We start from the raw sequence: 23575 nt of genomic DNA on the forward strand, positions 1-23575 counted from the left end.
GGAAAAAGTCAGTGAATCTGTCAGAATAAATCATCACATTAACAAATTAAATACCATACAAGTGTAGAAAGAGATAGTGAAATGGCATTTAATTAAACTCAGGAGGCACCCCTACTTAGCTACAACGAAGATTTTCACTTGTAACTGAGAGCATGATGCTGCCATTCCATCACAGCTAACAACCAGACATGGTGAGTGAAATTATCTTTTGGTTATAGCAGCATTTCCCAATGCAATTTCACCCACCTACAAAGGTAATAGGTCATGGGAATCAGTATTTCAACAGTGAAGTTTGCCACACACCAGTTTAAACAAAGTTCAACCATTTTCTTCACTGGAATAGTCTTTTTTTTTCTCTTCTCTTTAGTCTTTTGATAAGCTGGTGAAGTGCTTTTGCTTGTTCCTTAAGAGGGGATTTAATAGATGCTACTTTATAAGCTTCTTTAGTTTCTTTAACTATAAAATCCTCCTTCATTTTCAAGACTAGTAAGCACTGGTGATTCCTTGAGATATAATTTCAGAAATGTTGGGATAAGGCACCATGTCTACATTTCTTGGTTAACAGGCAAATGTGGCACCCAGAGGGGGTGGCATCATAGCCAGTTACCAATAATATATCCTGTTAAAACTCCCAAAGTACTCTGCTTTGTGTTATACTTGATTATTAAAAGTGCAATTGTTGGCTTTTTATGCCTTTGAAAAAGTGCAATCAGGTAGAATGATGATCACTAGAGGGTGAATGACTGATTGAACAGTGATATTACGAATTCCCTATGTGCACAAAATAGAGAGGTCAGGTGTAGACTTATGACAATGAACCACAGACATTTAGTTATCAATGCATTAGTTCTGATGGAACTAACATTATTTTTAAAAAGACATAATTTTTAAAAGGGTCGATTTCTAACTGTGTGAGTATATAAACACACACTGTATTTCATCGTAACTAACCTGCCTTGATGCTAGCACTAAATCATGACAGCCACCTGGTTGAAAGTGGTTACAAGAAGCCATCAATTTTAAGATGCACTGTGATTTCCAAATAGTAAAATACAGCCAGGCACAGTGTCTCACGCCCGTAATCCCAATAGTTTGGGAGGCTGAGGCAGGTGGATTGCTTAAGACCAGGAGTTCAAGATCAGCCTGGACCAACATGGCAAAACCCCATCTCTACTAAAAATACAATTAGCACACAGGTGCACACCTGCGGACCCAGTTACTTGGGAAGCTGAGGCACGAGAATCACTTGAACCCAAGAGGTGGAGGTTGCAGTGAGCCAAAATCACATCACCGCACTCCAGCCTTGGCAACAGAGAGAGAGATCCTGTCTCAAAAAAGAAAAAAAAAAAGTAAAATACATACCATATGATCACACATTTCCAAAGATCATTGATCAAGGTTGACCAATCCTATTAGGTATATAATAGATCTTTACAACGGACAACTCTAGTAGTTATCGTAAGTGATCAAACTTGGCACTGGTGCTAGTGGGGGAAATGGATCCTATCTGCTTCTGATGTATTGCAAGATGAAGTACACATCACCATCTATGAAGTGTTCTGGTAAAAAATGCTTAAGCCTCTATTTCCAACTTCATGTTATGAGAAATGTGAAGAAGAGGCCAATATCAAATTTCCCCATGAGGAAAGAAACTAATGTGTGACATTCTATAAAACAGCTTTCCTAAACTCTTCAAAAGTCTGGGTTTTTTCAAGTCTCAATTTTTAGCTCAGCTTAAGGGATAAACTCTAAATTAAAATCCCCTCAAATTCTTTATACTGTACTAGATCTTATCCAGAATGAACTATCTGCAATTCAAATGGATGAGTGGTTATAGGAAGCTTTTCTGAATTCGTTCCTCCAAATGGTTGTGCTTCTCCTAAGAATTCACCAGTAGTAATACTAATAATAAAGACAATATGAACAACAGCTAATATGTTTTGAGCATAGGCTACATACCAGATACTCTTCCAAGGATACGATGCATACTAAATCCATCTAATCTCTATAACAGCATTATTAGTTACCATCAGCATTTTAAACATCATGTCCAGAGGAGATAAGCATTTTGCTCACCATCCTACAGGTAGTATGGAGGTGAAATGGTGATGACAGTATAGTATATGCCATGGATAAAGGTTTTCCTACATTTGTTACATTAACAGAGTTATTCTCTAGGATGAATTTACTGAAGTTTAACAAAGATTGAATAGTGTTAGAAGGCTTCAGTACATTTAACGTATCTGGTATAAATTATCTTATGCTGTCACAGGCATTAGAAAATTTTGATTCCCTCATTTGCCAAATCTTGCTATAGTATGACTTCTGCTATTCTAATCGGAGAGGTGCAAGTGAAGAATTTCTTATTTAAATTAAATTATAATGTGACTTGTCTCATGTCTTGAAAAATGTGAGTCTTGTCTCTAAAATTATTTCTGGAAGAGAACAAACTTTGTTTTCAATTCTCAATCATTTATGGACTGATAATTTTGTAAAATAGAATAAGAATGTTATGGAAATGTCAAAATGCTATAAAAGTTCCAAATATTTACTCACTTTCCACATTTATCTCATGATTGACAGATGACAATTTTATGACTGCACCAGTCTCTGGATAATAATTTGAATAGTGTCTGTCTAAAGGCCTTCCTATAATTCTAATTCAAATGATTTCTCATTTGGATGAATTCTCTGATGTACTCTAGGATATTTACTATGTCTATAAGCCTTCCCAAATTCCTTATGTGCATAGGATTACACAGCAGTATGAATTCTCTTATGTGCAGCAAGAACTGAATTAAGTTTAGGTCCTTCCCACATTCCTTCCATTTAAACTCTTTTTAACAAATACCAATTATCTGATGTTAATCAGACTTTGTGTCATGAATAAAGATCTTCACACATTCCTTACATTTAAATGATTTTACATCAGTATAAATTGATATCCAATAAGACTGTACAGAAGTCTAAAGGCCTTTTCATATTAGTTATATTCAAAATATTTCTCACTAGTATGAATTGCTAGATAGCAAGATAATTGTCCATCAACGGAAATGAATGGCTTTTGCACATCCCTTACATTCACAAGGTTTCTTAAGAGTAAGAGTTCTTATTATGATGAGTTGTCTGTACACACACACAAAATGTTCTGTTACAACTTTCAATCATAAGGTTTCATCGGTATCAATTTTCTCATTTGAGTAAGTTGTCCACAGAAAGGCTTCCCCACATTCTTTATATTTGTAGGGTTTATCATTACTACAAGTTCTCTCATGAACAAGTTTTGAGCCAGGAGTAAAGGTCTTCTCGAATTCCTTACATTGATAAAGCTTCTCACCAGTATGAAATCTCTGATGAACACTAAGTTGATAGCCACTACCAAAGGCCTTCCCACAGTCTTTACATCCATAAGACTTCTCATTAGTATGAACTCTCTCATGCTTAATTAGGCTTGAACCCCAGCTGAAGGCCTTCCCACATTCCTTACATTTAAAAGGTTTCTCACCGGTATGAATTTTCTGATGTTGAGTAAGGTGATAGCCACGACTAAAAGCCTTGCCACATTCTTTACATTCATAAGGTTTCTCCCCTGTATGGATTCTCTCATGTTGAACAAGACTTGATCCACAATTAAAAGCCTTCCCACATTCCTTACATTCATAGGGTTTCTCACCAGTATGAAATACCTGATGTCGAGTAAGTTGATACCCACTACAAAAGGTCTTTCCACATTCTTTACATTCATGGGATTTCTCACCAGTATGAACTCTCTCATGTTTAACAAGGCTTGAACCCCAACTAAAGGCCTTCCCACATTCCTTACATTCAAAAGGTTTCTCACCAGTATGAATTTTCTGATGTTGAGAAAGGTGATAGCCACGACTAAAGGCCTTTCCACATTCTTTACATTCATAAGGTTTCTCACCAGTATGAATTCTTGCATGTTGAATAAGACTTGATCCACAATTAAAAGCCTTCCCACATTCCTTACATTCATAGGGTTTCTCACCAGTATGAAATATCTGATGTCGAGTAAGTTGATAGCCCCAGCAAAAAGCCTTTCCACATATTTTACATTCATAAGGTTTCTTACCAGTATGGATTTTCTGATGCTGAGTAAGTTGATAGCCACGACTGAAGGCCTTCCCACATTCTTTACATTTATAAGGTTTCTCCCCTGTATGAATTATCTCATGTTTAGCGAGGCTTGAGCCCCAAAAAAAGGCCTTCCCACATTCCTTACATTTATAAGATTTCACACCAATATGAATTTTCTGATGTTGAGTAAGGTGATAGCCACGACTAAAGGCCTTCCCACATTCTTTACATTCATAGGGTTTCTCACCAGTATGGATTCTCTCATGTTTAACAAGACTTGATCCCCAACTAAAGGTCTTCCCACATTCCTTACACTCATAGGGTTTCTCACCAGTATGAAATCTCTGATGCACATTGAGTTGATAGGCACTTAAATAATTCTTCCCACATTCTTTACATTCAAAGTGTTTTTCAGCTGTATGAGTTCTCTTGTGTTGAACAAGTTTTGAGCCATGACTGCAAGCCTTCACACATTCCTTATAAACATAGGGTTTCTCTGTATTATGAATGCTTTGATGTGGAGTAAGAGATTTACTTTTTCTGTAAGAGGGTATTTTTTCATAGCTGATTATCATTTGACTGAAGTATCCCTCTTGATATCCTTTTAGTCCCTCGAATATGCTTTTGCACTTCCAATTATTTCTGAAGATGGATGCCTCAAGGCCAAGGGTTTTACTTTTTTCCTCCATCTCCCATTGGGAAAAATTTATTTCAAAAATACCCTTTTCTGAAAATATTTTTGTGGTCTCATATGTTGTTGACTCCAAATCTGAAAGAAAACAAGAAAACCACATATTTTATTTCCTTCACTAGGAAAAAAAAGAAAAAAAACTACAGTAGAAATAAAAGACAAATTAGGTGACTTTACTGAACTCACTCCTGAGTATCAAGGTACTCCCCTATTAAATAACAAACTTAGCCTTGATTTTGCAGCTCTTGTGATCTTAATGTTCTGATTTTATAGTTTTCTGGAGGATTCCACAAAGTTCACTTCAACAAGTCCCTCATTTTCCCATGCTGATGTTGCCTCAAACTAAATGTCAGCTTCCATCAGTCAAGCCCTTATGTGCCCAGTTGTGGTCATCCAGTGTCCCCTGCTAGGTATGTATCTTAGTGGGAATCAAATTCTTATCATAATGAGCTTTGGCTGATTTTGTTTTGTCTAACAACTCTTTTGTCTTAACAACTCAATGGTCACAACTCTGTCATTTTATCGAGGCAGCCATGAACAATATGTAAACATATAAACAAATGGGTAAGACTATGTTCCATACAACTTTATTTGTAGAAACAGGTGGATTTGGTGTATGATGTTACAAAATTACGCATGGATAAAAGATTATTCAAAGTGCAATGATTTTAATGTAACATAGTATGAAAAGTTCACAGATATGGTGTGTACCAGCTAATCACATCCCTTACTCCTCAGCCCCACCACAACTTGGGGAGGGCAACAGCCTGTTTTCCTGGAACAGCCAGCTGGGACCTGGGTGGGCAGTGTGACTTTGTCTTCCAAAAACTTCAGGGTTGTGCAGTTTGGTGGGTTTTGTGTTACTTTGAGGGACCAGCACAGATGACTGCCTCGATTTTAGCTCCATCAGTCATAGAAGCTTTCCCCAGAAGCATCTATTGGAAGATTAAAGGGCTAATGGACCTTTTCTTCTCCCCCTTTTTATAGCCAGATATTTAAGTAAATCTTTGTCTGGTACTAACTGACTGCAGAGATGATGGAACAGAAACTTCAGTGACCACATACAATAAGGAATATACAATTTGCCAAAAGAGTTTTAAAAAGTCTGACAGCTCCAGCCCTCAACAAGCAGAAATCAGCCATGCCTGAGGAATGGGAAAATTGAATCTCCAGAGGTACCACATTATATTCAAAATGCCGAGTTCTAATAAAAAATTACAAAGCATACAATGAAACAGGAAAATAGGGTGCCCGTTCACAAGAAAAAAAGAATTTGACAGAAACCATTCCAGAGGAAGCCTAGACATTGAGTGAACTATTCAATATGCTCAATGAGCCTAAAGAAACCATGGACCAAGAGCTAAAGGAAATCAGGAAAACAATATATGATCAAAATGAAAATATCAATAAAAGGATAGAAATTATTAAAAAAAAAAGGAAACAAACAAATTCTGGAGTACAGCAACTGAAATGAAAATTTCAGTAGTGGATTCAGCAGAAGAAAGATTCAGCAAACTTGAAAATGAGTCATTTGAAATTACTGCACTAGGGGAGCAAAAAGAAAGAGGAATAATGAACAATGAAGAGAGCCGGAGGGATTGATGGGATACCATCAAGTACACCAACATACACATCTTAAGAGTCCCAGAAAAAGAAGAGAGATAAAAGTACAGAAAAAAAATGTGAAGAAAGAATGTCTGAAAACTTCCAAAATCTGACAAAAGTCAGGAATACACATATGCAAGAGATGCAACAACTTCAGGCAGGATAAACCCAAAGAGACTCATATCCAGACACATTATAGTCAAAGTATGGAAACCCAAAGACAAAAAGACTTCAGAACACAGGAAGAAAGCAGAAGCTAACACATACAAGAATCCTCAACAAGACTAACAGCTAATTTCTCATCAGAAACCATGGAGAACAGAAAGTAGTAGGATGGTATACTGAAAAGTCCCAAAAGAAAAAACACTGTCAACGAAGAATTCTACACCAGCAAAAACTGTCCTTCAAGAATAAAGGTAAAATTAAGACGTTTGCAGAAAAAACAAAAGCCGAAAGAGGTGATTACCAGTAGACCTACTCTAGAAGAAATGTTAGAGGGAGTGTTTCAGACGAAAGTGAAAGGACACAAAACAGTAATTAGAAGCCATAAGAAGAAATAAAGAACATTGGTAATGGTAACTACATGAGTAAATATAAAAGTTAGTATTATTGTACTTTTGATTTGTTGATTTAAAAGACAAATGCATAAAATAATAACTATAAATCTGTCTTAAAGTAACCCGGCATTTCAAAGCAATAGCTGATTATAAAACTAGAGCAGAGAAATTTCATACAAGATGAACCTCTGACACCTTGTTTATCAGAAAATCAGGAGGTACTTAAAGAGTATGCCAAAAAGCCATATCATGAAAGGATTCCCACTGACCAAATCTGGAACAAGCTCCAACACTTTGAGCTTCAAAATAAATAACAGAAAAAACAGAATATAGCCCATTGACTAGAAATCCAACATATGAATAAATGGAAAGTTTGAAGAGGAACACAATATTTATTTATTGAGCTAGGGTCTTGCTCTGTCACCCAGGCTGGAGTGTGGTGACACAATCTTAGCTCACTGCAGCCTCAACCTCTTAGGCTCAAGCAATCCAGTCACCTCAGCCTCCCCAGTTGCTGGGACTACAGGTGTGCACCGCCAGAGCCCAGCTAATTATTTTGTATTTTTTGAAGAGATGGGGTTTTGCCATGTTGCCCCATGCTGTTCTCGAACTCCTGGCCTCAAGCAATCCACCCGTCTCAGCCTCCCAAAGTGCTGGGATTACAGGTTTGAGCCACCACTGTGCCCAGTTCTACAATACGTAATAGTTTCAAAGTTCTTCCCTACAAAATACTTATGGAAGGGAAAAAAAGCAACTGCACAAGGAGGAAGCCAGCAGGCACCACCTTAATCAAGTACTCAGAGTGAATAACATGAGTAATGACAAATCATTCATACTACCCAACAAAATGGAGGGAGAAGAATGCAGCATCGATTCTTTGATAATCCTGCCAAAGATCCATACTCTAAATCTAATCATGAAGAAAGAGCACACAAACCCAAACTGAGGAACCCTGTACAAAATAACTGGCCTGTAATCTTCAAAAGCATCACAGACATATGTGCAAGTCAAGAAAAGACATGTGAACTGTTTCAAACTGAAAGAGACTAAACAATCCAAATTCCACAAACAAGAACAACAAAACAACATATTATCTGGCCCCTTCCTATCTCCCTGGAGTAATTTCTTAGTACATATTCCTTTAATAACTCTACCCTAGAGTTCTGGTAAAGTTCCTTTCCAACAACAGAGCCTTTGCATTTGCTGTTCACTGTGATTGATCTGTTCTTCTCCCACATATTCACATAGCTTGAATATCTCTATTGAACATCTGTTCAAGAAAGCGTTCCTTGACCATCTTATCTAAATTAGCCCTGTCAGTCCCCATCATTTTCTATTCCCTTACACTGTTGACCTTTTCCAAAGAATTTGGTTCATTACACACTATTTATTTATTTATTTAGTTATTTGATGTTTCTCCTTTACTACAAAGTAAACTGCATGAAAATAGGCAAGTTATCAAAACTTGTTCATGATTCAGTTAATAGTGCTCAGCACAAGGCTGGCCAGAAGTAGACATTCGATATAATATTTGCAGAATTTATGAAATCTGGTTTGTTTGACAATGGTTATGAAATAAATGTCCTATAATGCAAATCCAGCCCCTTGGCCATTAAAGGAGAGAGGTGATTGTAGGGAGGGCCTGAGAATGGTGTAAAGTTCACTGAGGGATGGGGAAGGTCAATGTGTTTAACGAACCCATTTCTAACCCAGCAAGTATAAAAACATACCCTTGGGAAGGGGGAGAAGAAGTTCACCTGGTTTCTTCAAAGATAGCCCTGGAATTTCAAGTGCAGAAAACTGATGATGCAAAGAGGAGACTAAATTATTTCAGGCAGATGACCTTACCCAGTGACACCAAGTTACTATAGTTCTCCAACATCACATCCACGTACAAGTCCCTCTGAGCAGGGTCCAGGCATTCCCACTCCTCCTGAGAGAAGTCGATGGCCACATCCCTGAATGTCACCAACCCCTAAAACCAAAAAACCCATATATTACTTGGGAAATTAAAGAAAACATTTCCAAGAGGGAAAAAGAGGGTATGAAGGATAACCTACAAAGAGGGGGAGAAATACAACAATCAAGGAGGCTGAAATCCTCTGATATAGGTAGGAAAAAGCAAGAAAATCAGTGTGACTAAAGCAGAATGTCAACATGTTCTAGAAGAATCCTATTACAGCAGAAAAAACTTCCCGGATACTATAAGATAACTCAGCTATCCAGACCTGTCTGGCAATATATTTTTAAAATCTCGGTTTCTTCTCTGTTAAATAAAAAGTGCATGTGTGTATACATCACGCATATTTACAATGTGCTATGTGCCTTTCTCATAAATTATTTGTAAAAGTGAATTGCTCACTATCTTTCCCCTTTAAGAAATAAAAACAAGGCCTGGTGCGATGGTTCATGCCCGTAATCGCAAGCACTTTGGGAGGCTGAGGTGAGCAAATCACTTGAGGTCAAGAGTTCGAGACCAACCTGGCCAACATGTGAAACCCCATCTCTACTAACAATACAAAAATTAACCAGGTGTGGTGGCAGATGCCTGTAATCCCAGCTACTTGGGAGGCTGAGGCAGAAGAATCGCTTGAACCTGGGAGGTGGAAGTTGCAGTGAGTCGAGATTGCACCACTGCACTCCAGCCTGAGTGACAGCAAGACTCTGTCTCAAAAAGAAAGAAATAGGAAAACATGAAAACTTTTTCCCAAATGTACTACAAAATCTTTATTTTATAAAACTGATTCCCATTAAATTAGGGACTATCAACAAGACTCAAATACATCACGGTTAGATTACATCATAAGCATTTTTTCTTATGATGAATAAATTTTTTTATTTGTTGCAATTCATTTTATCCTCTCAATATATGAGCTTAATCACTCAATTAAAAATCTGTACATTTAGGATGAACAAAACTTCTGTAGATTTTCTTGATTGTGGAAATATATTATCATCTAGACCTTAGACATCATCTTATCTGTTACTATCAACTACCCCTCGCTTAGTATGTTACTTGTTCCTGAGTTAGAGGATGCTGATACAGGACACATGAGGACACTGATATAGGATGTTGAACATGACACAAATGTCACTCATGACCTACACATCCTGGTTGATGACAAAATGACTTCAAAGTCAACTGGTTCAAAATCCACTGGTGATGGAGTCCTTTGGTGACTCCAGAGACCACTGATCTTCATCTCTTCGGAAACTCGTGGAAAGAACCACTAACTCCCCTCTCTCTAATCTGAAGCGCCTCCCAACACATGCAACTTCACATAAACTGAGGTTGAGACCAAGAAACCCCAAAGTCCATCTTATCTCTGTGGAAAACTTGGGTCTATGGAGAAGTTCCGAGGTTTTGCATGTGGTCCAATGGGACCCTCATCACTAACTAATCACACTGCAGACCTGACATGGGAATGAGAAACTCAGGTAAGGGAAACGGTGCCGATGTGGCCAATCAGAGGTGATACCAAAAGGCATCACCCAAGACAGTCAAGATGGTTAAACATGAAAGTGCTCCCAGAGAATACATAAACAACTAACATCACTCTTCCAGGTGACCATCCAGCCGTCTAACGACAGAGTGTCTTTGGTAGCCACCTTCTAAAATCAGCATCTTACCCTAAATTAAAAAATACTGCTGTTTTCAAAATCCCTGCAGTCTTTCATTCTCTTCCCTTTCCTCCTTTATATGACTCCCATTGGTGCCTTTGATGGAGGAAATCAATGCACTATTGGTTTTCTTTGCATACAAGTAAAAGTGTGTTGTTAACTGTATTTCTTTGAGTTATCCTTAACAGAAGCTTAAGTATTTCCCTCAGAAGACTCCACTGCTCTATCACTGCTCTTACTAGAAGACTGGGAACACAGATGTTAAGGAACATCCTCAATGAATATGACATTGATTAAAAAGGGGAGGGGTACAAGGGGAGGACACTAAGCTATTTGGCACCATCCTCCACTGGAATAGGAAGAACTGAGAAGCGGGTTCAGGGATGGAGTTCTGTCAGAGAGAAGGCTTTAGGAAAATGAAAAAAAAAAAAAAGATTCACACGCCCTGAAAATCACAGTATTTCATGGAGAAAAAAATACCAACTTACATCAGTCATGGTTCTGGAATTGCAAGAACTAATTAATGCTCCATGGGATTCCTCTATTGGTGAGGCACAGAATCCAGAAAAGCCAGAACTGGGGAGGGAAAACGAAGTGTTAAACCAGGTGTGCCTCAGTGATCCCATCCTGACTTACGCTAATAGAAGATCTTATCTTCTCCATGTCTGCTTCTGCTACACACCCCACGTGCCATTTATGGAATCCAAACTTTCACCTAAACCCCAAAGTTCTTCAGCAGGGAGGTTTCTGGCAGTGTCTGGTTCTGAGGATGTGAATCTGGACCTGGGATCTGACGATTCAGTCCTGCCCAGGAGATCAGATCATCCTCCTTCCATTCCTGCCTCTCAGGAATACCTGTCATGGTCCAAGCTAGAATGTCCTTCACGGGCTCAGGACTGAAAGAAGTTGATCAAGACAGGGGAGCTGGACAGGATGTATAAAGAATTCATCAGGAACCCAAAAAGCTGACTTTCCAATGCATATATCAGTAATATTCATGACACAGAACATCATGTAATGAGTACATGCTAACTTAGGGAAATAAGATACACTCAATAGAAAAAGGAGGTTATGAGATTTATGGTATGATTACATTTATAAAATACATATCAATACAGAAAGACTGACAATCACATCAATAGATAAAAAATGTTTAGAGTTACACATCTCAAGAAAGAAACAAAAAATAAAAAATAAAATTACATATCTATATATATTAATAACATTTATCTTTTCATTATGATCATGTTTTTTGTTTAGGTAATCCACATAATCATTATAACCATGGCCATGCATTACAGGAACTGTATAATGTCTACATATGCCTATGTCTTGCCTAGAAAAAAAAATGGATGAAATTCCCCAAGTTATGACATGGATATATTAATGGAATAATATTAGTATAATAATATTAATATATCCATAGCATAAGTTGGGGAATTTCATCTTTTCATTTTTATTTTTTGGGGGTTTTATTTTATTTTATTTTTTATTTTTTTTGAGACGGAGTCTCGCTCTGTTGCCCAGGCTGGAGTGCAGTGGCACGATCTCGGCTCACTGCAAACTTCGCCTCCTGGGTTCACGCCATTCTCCTGCCTCAGCCTCCCGAGTAGCTGGGACTACAGGTGCCCGCCACCATGCCCAGCTAATTTTTTGTATTTTTTAGTAGAGACGGGGTTTCGCCCTGTTAGCCAGGATGGTCTCAATCTCCTGACCTCGTGATCCGCCTACCTCGGCCTCCCAAAGTGCTGGGATTACAGGCATGAGCCACCGTGGCCGGCCTATTTTTTTTTTTTTTTTGTTCCCCCTCCATTAATGAGGTTTTGATTCTGCTTTTCTTATCTTGACTGATCGATTTATTTTGTATCTGAACCTGTCTTAAACATGGTATCCTCCAGATAACTGCTGAATCACCTGATCCTATTAGGCTCACTTTGCAACTAACATTAGTAGTATAAACTTTACAGAATAAATTCCATTTGCCTCCAAATACTTGATCATGATTCAACAGTATTGCTTATAACTACCTTCCTATGAGTTCCTAAAGCAGGTCCCCTGGATTGCCTACTGGCCTTTGTTGCTGGCTGCTGACTGCCTTACACTTACCCCAAGGCATATTGGTCTCCAAGGTAACAACTATGTCTTCCAAACACTGTATTACTCCCTAAGTACAAGTATTACAGGGTCAGGCATTTGGGGCAAATTCTTCACCCAAAACTTCACTTCTAGAAATGTATCCTTAAGAAATTGCTAAAGAACAAAGAAGCACACAAGAGGAATACACAAGGATATTCAACCAAAAATAACTTCTGATCACTAAAAATGAGAAACTAGGTAATAGTAAACAAAAGTTTTAATAAATTATGACCCACCATACCCTCATTGGTTATGATGGTGTTGGTTCATATTAATTGATGAAGAAAGACATATATGATCAATTCCTTAGGCAGGCAGGTTTGTGACTAACATAATGTGGGAGGTATATTCTGTTGAAATTGAGATAAAAGATCTGGTGTCAGACCTTTAGGATGTGAATTTGAGCTTGATAGTTACCAATTTCTCAACACTTCTTTTTCCCCATCAACAAGAGGGGTGAGAACAGTGTTCACCATAGAAGAGTAAGAAATCCATACAAAATACTGAATGGTATATGATAATTGTTTATAAGTTGTCTTTTTTTTTTTTCTTCAGAGACAGGGTCTTGCTCTGTTGCCTAGGCTGGAATGATGTGGCAGAAACACAGCTCAATGCAACCCCAACCTCCTGGACTCAGGTGATCCTCCCACCTCAGCCTCCCTCCCCAGTAACTGGAACCACAGGTGCATGGCACCATGCCCTGCTAATTATTATTTTTTAAAATTGTTTGTAGAGACAGGGTCTCACTGTGTTGTCCAGGCTGGTCTTGAACACCTGAGCTTAAGGAATCCTCCTGTCTTGACCTCCCAAAGTGCTGGGATTACAGGTGTAAGCCACTAGGCTTGCCCACGTTGTCATCATTATTATTGAAAATGACCAGGCACGGTGGCTCACGCCTATAATCACAGCACTTTGGGAGGCCGAGGCAGGTGGATCACAAGGTCAGGAGATCGAGACCATCCTGGCTAACATGGTGAAACCCCATCTCTACTAAAAATACAAAAAATTAGCTGGACATGGTAGTGGACACCTGTAGTCCCAGCTACTCGGGAAGCTGAGGCAGGAGAATGGTGTGAACCCGGGAGACGGAGCTTGCCGTGAGCTGAGATCGTGCCACTGCACTCCAGCCTGGGCTACAGAGTGAGACTCCATCTCAAAAAAAAAAAAAAAAAGAAAATGAAGAATATTACTGTCCCTTATCCTGTTATAACAAAGAAACTTAATGCCACTCTGTTTTGCTCACAGTAAAACGTGTCCTTCTCAGACCTGCTTTCTTATAACACAAACTCAAATTTCACAGGTCAGCCTTGAGCCTGTACTCTTCCTAAATAACAATGTGAGAAAAACAGGTTCTCAGAAACATGCAGAGGAAAATACCACTTCCTCCCAGAAGATACATAGAGATTCAGCATCATTAAGCTGCATCAGAAAATACAACCTGATTAGGTATCAAGCTGAGAACTTAACCAGAGGCTCAGTCTTACTCTTCTGTACAAATTGGTGGTTTAAACATTTACAGCCATAACCTTCTCGTTCTACCTCCTGGTATTTACACCTGTCTTTGGAAATATTACCTATAAAATGTATTTTTTGTAAGACGGTTCTATATTGGAGATTATTGCCATTGTCTGTAGAGGTAACCTTTAAAATAATATAATTCTAAAACTCCTTTTTGCCTGGTAATTCATTTTTAAATGACATTTCTATAATCCCAGAAGTTGTACATATTTGAAGGTTTTCAAATAAGGGAATCACTAGCACTTCCTTCTTACCCCTAAATATTCAAAATTAACATACAACCTAGATCTGGGTTGTTTCTTTTTCAAACTAAGAACTAAGGAGTCTTCAGTTCATTTACATCACCAATTACTATAATTTTATTCTGCAGGAAAAAAACAAACAAAAAACAAAACAGACCCATAGGCTCAAAGGAAAAAGGATTTAAACAAAAATATTCCAAAGTGCCGGGTGCGGTGGCTCACGCCTGTAATTCCAGCACTTTGGGAGGCCAGAGGAAGCAGATTGCTTGAGCTCAGGAGTTCAAGACCAGCCTGGGAAATACGGCGAAACCCCAGCTCTACCAAAAACAGGAAAAATTAGCCAGGCATGGTGGCACACACCTGTGGTCCCAGCTACCTTCCCTCTGAGGTGGGAGGATCGCGTGAGCCTGGGAGGTGGAGGTTGCAGTGAGCTGACACTGCACCACTGCACTCCAACCTGGGTGACAGAGTGAGACACTACTACTCAAAAAAGAAAAAAAAAAAACACCAAAACATTAAAAATGATTAACTCTAGAGGATGCGATTTTTAGCTTCCTTCTCGATATGTCTCCTGGATTGCTGAGGTTTTTTTGGACCAAGCCTGCATTAATTCCATAATTGGAACTATAAAGACATTTCCAAACGTAAAAAACTGAGTGACGGGAGGGATATATTTCAATCATGAAGAAAACTGAACAAACGGCGCCAACACTGAAAATCAGTGGGCCCAAAACAATTCACACCTACCAGCTCTTGAACATCCTGTAGCTGTTATTCAATGTAATGAGACATGTTCACTGTCAAGATTCTCCTGTAAATCAACACAAATTAGATAAACCACCTTCAAAGTCTGAGGAAGAAAATAAATGTGCATAAACAAAACAGTATTTGGTAAACAGCAGATGCTCGATAAGTATGGCTGCACCTCTCCACTTCTTCACTGAAAGAAGAATTAAAGTAACATTTTAGATGTAATCCTTGAAATACATCTTCCAAAACCCTATCTTATTAGATGGGATTGACAGGTAACACAATATTCTTGAGCACTTTTGTTTATAACTATAATGATTGCTTAAAATTGCATCATTTATATTTTTCCTTCCTTTGACTCTTTATAAACTTAATTTTTATTAGGTGCATATCATTCCATCACTAGATATACTGCAATTTACTTGACTATTTCCATTCTATTGGACACTAATTTTTTTTTCTTTTTTTTTTTGAGATGGAGTCTCACTCTGTCACTTAGGCTGGAGTGCAGTGGTGCAATCTTGGCTCACAGCAACCTCTGTCTCCTGGGTTCAACCGATTCTCCTGCCTCAGCCTCCTGAGTAGCTGGGACTACAGGCACACACCACCACGCCCGGCTAATTTTTGTAATTTTAGTAGAGCTGGGCTTTCACCATATTGGTCAGGCTAGTCTAACTCCTGACGTCAAGTGATCTACCCACCTCCGCCTCCCGAAGTGTTGGGATTACAGGCGTGGGCCACTGCACCCAGCTGGACTAAATTTTTTCAAGCTCCTTCTCAGCAATTACAGTCTTTTTTCCAGAACAATGGAGCTAGATCTTTTTGGGTCATGGTCACTTTTGATAATCTCATGAAATTATAGACACTTTGCCCACTTAAAAAAACACATTTACACATATTTACAAAAATTTGGTCTCGATTTCAAGGGGTTTTGGTCACCTAGAAGCTTGTCAATAAACAAGAAGACCTCAGGTTAAGACTTCCTGTCCTAAGGCTGGGCACAGTAGCTCACACCTGTAATCCGAGCACTTGAGGAGCCTGAGTCAGGTAGATTGCTTGAGTCCAGGAGTTTGAGACCAGCCTGGGCAACATAGTAAAATCCCCTCTCTATAAAAAATCCAAAAACTGGCCAGGCTTCATGGCACGTACCTGTAGTCTCAGGTACTAGGGAGGCTGAGGTGGGAGGATCGCTTGAGCCTGGGAGGCCAAGGCTGCAATGAGCCATGATCATGACACTGTACTCCAGCTTCAGCAAAAGGCCAAGACCCTGCTTGCTTTTTTTTTTTTTTTTTTTAAAGTTTTCCTGTCCTAGATCATTTGAGTATCTGGTCACTTTTTTTCTTTCTTTCTTTTTTTTTTTTTTTTTGAGATGGAGTCTCGCTCTGTCACCCAGCCTGGAGTGCACTGGCACGATCTCAGCTCACTGCAACCTCCAACTGCTGGGTTCAAGCAATTCTCCTGCCTCAGTCTCCCGAGTAGCTGGGACTACAGCCACCTGCCACCATCCCAGCTAATTTTTTGTATTTTTAGTAGAGACGGAGTTTCACCATGCTGGCCAGGGTGGTCTCGAACTCCTGACCTTGTGATCCACCCGCCTTGGCCTCCCAAAGTGCTGGGATTACTGGTGTGAGCCACCACACTCAGCCCCCACTTTTTTGTTAATTTGCAAGCACCCGTCACAATCAACTTCATATTTCTCTTACTCTAATCTATAAAAAGTTGACAGGAAATAATCTAGAAGGGCCCAATAATAGCAACTCAATATTCAATAAGCCCATATCATGGGGATGACACTGCTCTAAGAAGCTTTACACATAATAACTCATCTTACATCATCACAACTCCATTAGGTAGGTACTATTCTGTCCCTATTTTATAGATGTGGCACAGAGGGCCTGAATCAATTATCTAAGTTCACACAGCTACCAACAGGCAGAGCCAGGATTTGGATTCAGATACTTTGGATCCAGAGCCTTAATTTTTTTTTTTTTTTTTTTGAGACAGAGTCTCTGTCACCCAGGCTGGAGTACAGTGGTGCAATCTTGGCTCACTGCAACCTCCACTCCCCAGGTTCACGCCATTCTCCTGCCTCAGCCTCCCGAGTAGCTGGGACTACAGGCACCCGCCACCATGCCTGGCTAATTTTTTGTATTTTTAGTAGAGACGGGGTTTCACCATGTTAGCCAGGATGGTCTCGATCTCCTGACCTTGTGATCCACCTGCCTCAGCCTCCCAAAGTGCTGGGATTACAGGCGTGAGCCACCATGCCCAACCCCAGAGCCTTAATTTTAACTACAACACAGTTCGGCTTCTTACATGCCACACAAAGCTGGACTTGAAACAAGCCATGCTTGACAATGTTACAGACTTCTATCTAAAGATTATCTGAAAGTCCCCACTCTTGTTGGTGCAAATCACAAATCCCTATGCTCAGAGCTCAATCATATTTCCACCCCTAAAAGCCTCACAAAAGGAGACAACATTGTCATATACTGCCAGAAACGTTCCCTTACTTAAAATCCCTCATACCTTGCCTTGCTTTAAGAATCATGACTATGGGCCAGGCGTGGTGGCTCACACCTGCAATCCCAGCACACTGGGAGGCCAAGGCCAGAGGAACACTGGAGCCCAGGACTCCAAGGTTGCAGTGAGCTATGACTTTACTACTGCACTCAGCCTGGGCAACAGAGTGAGACCTTGTCTCTAAAAAAACTAAAAAAAAAATTTTTAATTATGACTACAGAAAACATAAAAAAAAATTGTATATAACATCACCTAAATACTAATCTCTTCAAATAATTGTAGTTTAAAATAATGCTCTAATAGCAATCTACAAGAGGTGCCTTTCTATAACTCTTCAGTGCACTGAAGGATTTGAACATTTTGCCATGTGAACAGGTGGGTAAGAATTGAGGAGAAGAACAATAGGGGGCAACCGGGAGGAAATATGTACCAGCATGGCAGGTCATGTGACTGGGAAGACCCAGTCAAGATCTTTCAGGCCAAGGAAAGAAAACGTTCTCATGACCTAGAATCAAAGGTAGTTGTAGGTATATGTATAAAAAAAAGTATGTATAAAAAACCTCACCTGAACCTTGATTTCTAAATATGCAAAACTCCTTTTCTCCTCTTCAAGCTCCTTCTTAGAAATCTGGCAACCTGGCAGCACTGGGGGAAAAACAGTAACATGAGACATCAGCATTTCTAGAGCGTCACAGACTTAATTGAAAAAGAAAAAACAAGAGCAAAACACCCTCTAGGGCCACTTCTGCCTTCATCCACACAAAACCAAATAGAACGAAAAGGCAGGCTAGAGTCTGTCTCTGTGTTGAGGGCAATTCTTGGGGACAGCGGTCTGGTTTCAGTGGCTCTGAAACATGTAGCTAGCTTACCACCAAAGAGCTCCTAGAGGCGCCTCTTGTAGGAATCCTACCTCTAGAACTTCCCCATCAGGTCTTGACAAGATCCTGTCGCGAGGACCCTTCCAGATCTAAAATTCTCATCCTTCTTGCTTGAAACGTTCATTACAGGGCTTAGCATAGACTTCTTTCTCGCTGTCATTTAACCGTGGCAGGCCCAAAAACAGGCTAAAGGGAACCTAGAGCATTTGGTCAAAGCAAATCACACTTACAAACACGGCCACGCACCCCATCACCCCGTCACACATTCACAACTGCACCCACCTCCGCGGAGACATGCCCCGGCCCTGCCACGCCGTCTGAGACACACTATCCCTCGGCTGCTCGCGTGCACAGAGGCTTGAGGATCCGGACACGACACGCCCTGTCCGTGACCCAGCCCTCCCCATCTCCAGCGCCCCCGATGCCACCCCCACCCTCACTGCCGGTTCCAATCGGGCCCCGGTAAACCCAGCCGAGCCCTCCCAGCTTCACCCGGGCTGATTACTTCTACGGACACGACCAACTCACCATGCAGAGTCCAAGAACCTTAAGGACACCGGAAAAGGACCCGGAGATCCGTGGTTAGTTTGGACCCAGAGGCTGATGGGAAACAAGCGCCTGGAAACGCTCGGAGGCTGGGAGAGGAGCCACCGGGAGTGTTTCTGGCAGGCAAGCTCGCCCCGCCCCTAAAAGGCCTGTGCCCCGGAGACTTCTGGGAAATGTAGTCCACAGCGGGATAGTCTCCGGAAGTTGAAACCGGGACAGGAGGGATGCTCCCAGCATGCAACTTGGCTTCACCGGTCAAAGGCGTTTTTTCCGAAGGTGCGTGGGAGCTCCACCCTTTGCTTGAGGGTCTTTGGGGTTGACTGAGAGCGAATTAAAAGGTTGTCAGCCTTAGCTAAGGAACGCATTCTGGAGTCTAGAACAGGCGAAGATGGGACTGAGGTGTCTGGGGACTTAAACCTGAGCGAGCAGGGGAATCCAGGGTAAGGTCCCTGGAATGACCTGCGCGACACTACCAGTTTACCTGGGTACGAGCGCCTGGAACAGTGTCTGGCAGTTGAACAGATGGGTATGTCTTGCTTTGAGGGAGTTTGTTTGATTCGGTGTCTGGGACCCTGCGTGGACCTGTTTATGTTCATAGGATGTTTTCTAAATTTATGCCTGTGTGTGTCTGTTTCATTAGGTGTGAGGTGAACTGTGTTAGAGATTTTATAGCCGCTGTTGAAAGACAACAAGTGGTCGTGAGTGGATATTGTGACCACAGAGACTTATGGCAGTGCAAAGGCGGCCATAAACAATACAGAAACAATCCAGCGTGGCTGTGTTCCAATAAAACTTGATTATAAAATTTGAATCTCATTTTTTTTTGTAGAGTATGAAACCACTTATTCTGAAGCACACACTCATACACCAAAAACAATACTATATATTCCTCCTCTCTCTCGTGTATGTGTGTTTGTGTGTGTGCGTGTGTGTGTGAGAGAAAGAGAAAGGTTTTAAAGGAGACAACTAACTGATTCTGAGGTTAAGGAGAAAAGATTGGGCCTGAGGTTGGTGTGGTAAGAACCTTTGGATATAAATATTTTTAAAAAAAGAATTACCTAAAAATATTAAAGCAAAATTTTACATTAGAACTAACAGAAAGAAAATGAAATGTTACCTTTTAGGGGCTCTTTCTGGTCACTGGTATCACCTGTCTCATCCTCTGCCATCTCTCACCTCCTGGTCTCTCTTGCTTATCAAGAGAAGACTAGAGCACCTGGATCCCAGCTTTTCCCCTGCCTCAGCTGAGGCCACTACCCTGGTTGACTCCCATGATGACATAGATGCCTCATCCGGTATCGCGGGTCTGAGTCCTCATCTGCAGGATCCTTGAGCTTTCCTCGGCACCCACTCCCATTTCCCATCTGGGACTTCATTATCATCAGCATCTGCTTCACCCCCAAAACCACTGGTGGGAGCAGCCTCCTCTCTTCCCACGTTACTTGCTCAATGACTCTCACAAGTACTATTCTGAATATTTTGGGGATCTTTTAAATTTTTTTAAATTTTTTATTTCCATAGGTTTTTGGGGAACAGGTGGTGTTTGGTTACATGAATAATTCTTCAGTGGTGATTTGTGAGATTTTGGTGCACCCATCACCTAAGCAGTATACATGGCACCCAATGTTTAGTCTTTTATCCCTCACCCCCTTCCCACCCTTTCCACCTGAGTCCCCAGAGTCCATTGTGTCATACTTATGCCTTTGCATCCTCACACCTTAGCTCCCACTTATGAGTGAGAACACACGATGTTTGATTTTCCATTCCTGAGTTGCTTCACTTAGAATAATAGTCTCCAGGCCGGGCGCGGTGGTTCACACCTGTAATCACAGCACTTTGCGAGGTTGAGGCAGCTGGATCACCTGAAGTCAAGAATTCAAGACCAGCCTGGCCAACATGATGAAACCCCATCTCTACTAAAAATACAAAAATTAGTCGGGCATGCTGGTGGGTGTGTATAATCCTAGCCTTCTGGGAGGCTGAGTCAGGAGAATTGCCTGAACCTGGGAGTTGGAGGTTACAGCAAACCAAGATAGCGCCACTGCACTATAGCCTTGGCGACAAGAATGAAACTCCGTCTCAAAAAAAAAAAAAAAAGAAAAGAAAAGAAAGAAAAAATAAATCCAGGCAAATGCCATTAATTCATTCCTTTTTATGGCTGAGTAGTATTCCACTGTCTATATCTACCACAGTTTCTTTATCCACTCATTGATTCATGGGCATTTGAGTTGTTAAACATTTTTGCAATTGTGAATTCTGCTGCTGTAAATATGTGTGTACAAGTATCTTTTTCATATAATGACTTATTTTCCTCTAGATACCCAGTAGTGGGATAACTGGATCAAATAGTAGTTCTACTTTTAGTTCTTTAAGGAATCTCCACACTATTTTCCATAGTGGTTTTACTAGTTTATATTCCTACCAGCAGTGTAGAAGTGTTCCCTGTTCACCACATCCTCAATAACAGCTTTTTTTTTTTAATTTTTTTCATTATAGACATTCTTGCAGGAGTAAGATGGTATCATACTGTGATTTTGATTTGCATTTCCCTGATGTTGAGCATTTTTTCTTACGTTTGTTGGCCGTTTGTGTATTTTCTTTTGAGAATTGTCTATTCAAAAAAAAAAAAAAAAGAATTGTCTATTCATGTCCTTAGCCCACTTTTTGATGGGATTATTAGTTTTTTCTTGCTAATTTGTTTGAGTTCTTTGTAGATTCTGGATATTAGTCCTTTGTCAGATGTATAGATTGTGAAAATTTTCCCCCGCTCTGCGGGGTGTCTGTTTACTCTGCTGACTGTTCCTTTAGCCATGCAAAAGCTCTTTAGTTTAATGAAGTGCCAGGCCATTTGTTTTTATTGCGTTTACTTTTGGGTTCTTGGTCACAAAATCCTTGCCTAAGCCAATGTCTAGAAGGGTTTTTTCCAATGTTATCTTCTAGAATTTTTAGTTCCAGGTCTTAGATTTAAGTCCTTGATCCATCTTCAGTTGATTTTTGTATAAGGTAAAAGATGAGGATCCAGTTTCATTCTCCTACATGTGACTAGTCAATTATCCCAGTGCCATCTGTTGAATACGGTGTCTTTTCCCCACTTTATGTTTTTGTTTGCTTTGTTGAAGATCAGTTGACTGTATTTGGGTTTATTTCTGAGTTGTCTATAGCGTTCCACTGGTCTATGTGCCTATTTTTATACCAGTACTATGCTGTTTGGGTGACTATGGCCTTATAGATTGAAATCAGGTAATGGGGTGCCTCCATTGCTTAGTCTTGCTTTGCCTATGCGGGCTCTTTTTTGCTTCCATATGAATTTTAGGATTGTTTTTTCTAGTTATGTGAAGAATGACAGTAGTATTTTGATGGGAATTGCTTTGAATTTGTAGGTTGCTTTTGGCAGTATGATCATCTTTACAATATTGATTCTACCCATCCATGAGCATGGGATTTGTTTCCATTTGTTTGTGTCATCTGTGATTTCTTTTAGTAGCGTTTTGAAGTTTCCTTGTAGAGGTCTTTCACCTCCTTGGTTAGATATATTCCTAAGTATTTTATCTTATTTTATTTTTGCAGATGTTGTCAATGGTGTTAGGTTCTTGATTTGATTCTCAGCTTAGTCGCTGTTGGTGTATAGAAAAGCTACTGATTTGTGTACATTAATTTTGTATCCGGAAACTTTGCCAAATTCTCTTATTAGTTCTAGGAGCTTTCTGGAGGAGTCTTTAGGGTTTTCTAGGTAAACAATCATATTATCAGCAAACAGCAACAGTTTGACTTCCTCTTTACCGATTTGGATGCCCTTTATTTCTTTCTCTTGTCTGGTTGCTTTGGCTAGGACACTCAGTATTATGTTAGAAAAAAAAAAGTGGTGGGAGATGGCATCCTTGTCTTGTTCCAGTTCTCAGAGGGAATGCTTTCAACTTTTCCCCATTCAGTATTATGTTGGCTGTGGGTTTGTCATAGATGGCTTTTATTATGTTGAGGTATGTCCCTTGTACGCCAATTTTGCTGAGAGTTTAGTCATAAAGGAATGGTAGATTTTGTTGAATGCTTTTTCTGTGTCTATTGAGATGATCATGTGATTTTTGTTTTTAATTCTGTTTATGTGGTGTATCACATTTGTTGACTTGCCTATGTTAAACCATCCCTACATCCCTGGTATGAAACCCGTTTGATCACAATGGATTATCTTTTTGATAGGTTGCTGGATTCGGTTAGCTAATATTGTGTTAAAGATTTTTGCATCTATGTTCATCTGGAATGTTGGTCTGTAGTTTTCTTTTCTGGTTATGTTCTTTCCTGGTTTTGGTATTAGGGTGATGCAGGCTTCATAGAGAGGAGTCCCTCTTTCTCTATCTTGTGGAATTGTGTCAATAGGATTGGTACCAATTCTTCTTTGAATGTCTGGTAGAATTC

At 40.0% G+C, this 23575-nt stretch overlaps 1 protein-coding gene across 3 annotated transcripts; it reads right to left on the reverse strand.

The window, feature by feature from the left end:
* Positions 1 to 2907: 2907 nt before the first annotated feature.
* Positions 2908 to 19321, reverse strand: ZNF283 (zinc finger protein 283). Of its 3 annotated transcripts, none has more exons than XM_023190498.2 (7): positions 19148 to 19321; positions 18652 to 18816; positions 18307 to 18386; positions 15216 to 15279; positions 11061 to 11148; positions 8800 to 8926; positions 2908 to 4867 (listed from the first exon to the last, which is right to left on the reverse strand). In XM_023190498.2, exons 4-7 carry the CDS (start codon positions 15227 to 15229, stop codon positions 3165 to 3167), a joined length of 1932 nt encoding a protein of 643 aa, XP_023046266.1. In that variant the 5' UTR covers positions 15230 to 15279; positions 18307 to 18386; positions 18652 to 18816; positions 19148 to 19321; the 3' UTR covers positions 2908 to 3164. The 3 variants fall into 3 exon arrangements, with proteins under 3 accessions (XP_023046266.1, XP_023046268.1, XP_023046269.1); XM_023190500.2 differs by having other exon boundaries at positions 18611 to 18816; XM_023190501.2 differs by lacking the exon at positions 18652 to 18816.
* Between the last annotated feature and the right edge of the window lie 4254 nt (positions 19322 to 23575).

Source organism: Piliocolobus tephrosceles, chromosome 21, assembly GCF_002776525.5.
Source record: "Piliocolobus tephrosceles isolate RC106 chromosome 21, ASM277652v3, whole genome shotgun sequence".
Lineage (NCBI taxonomy): Eukaryota > Metazoa > Chordata > Mammalia > Primates > Cercopithecidae > Piliocolobus > Piliocolobus tephrosceles.

Bases quoted from the DNA above. Each gene is read 5' to 3' on its own strand.
- ZNF283 (XM_023190501.2), bottom strand. The intron at 8,927-11,060 runs GTAAGTTGGTAT...TTTTGGTTTTAG, and splicing joins ATTCCAGAACCATGACTGAT to GGGTTGGTGACATTCAGGGA. The intron at 4,868-8,799 runs GTAAGGTCATCT...GTTTTCTTTCAG, and splicing joins TAGTAACTTGGTGTCACTGG to ATTTGGAGTCAACAACATAT.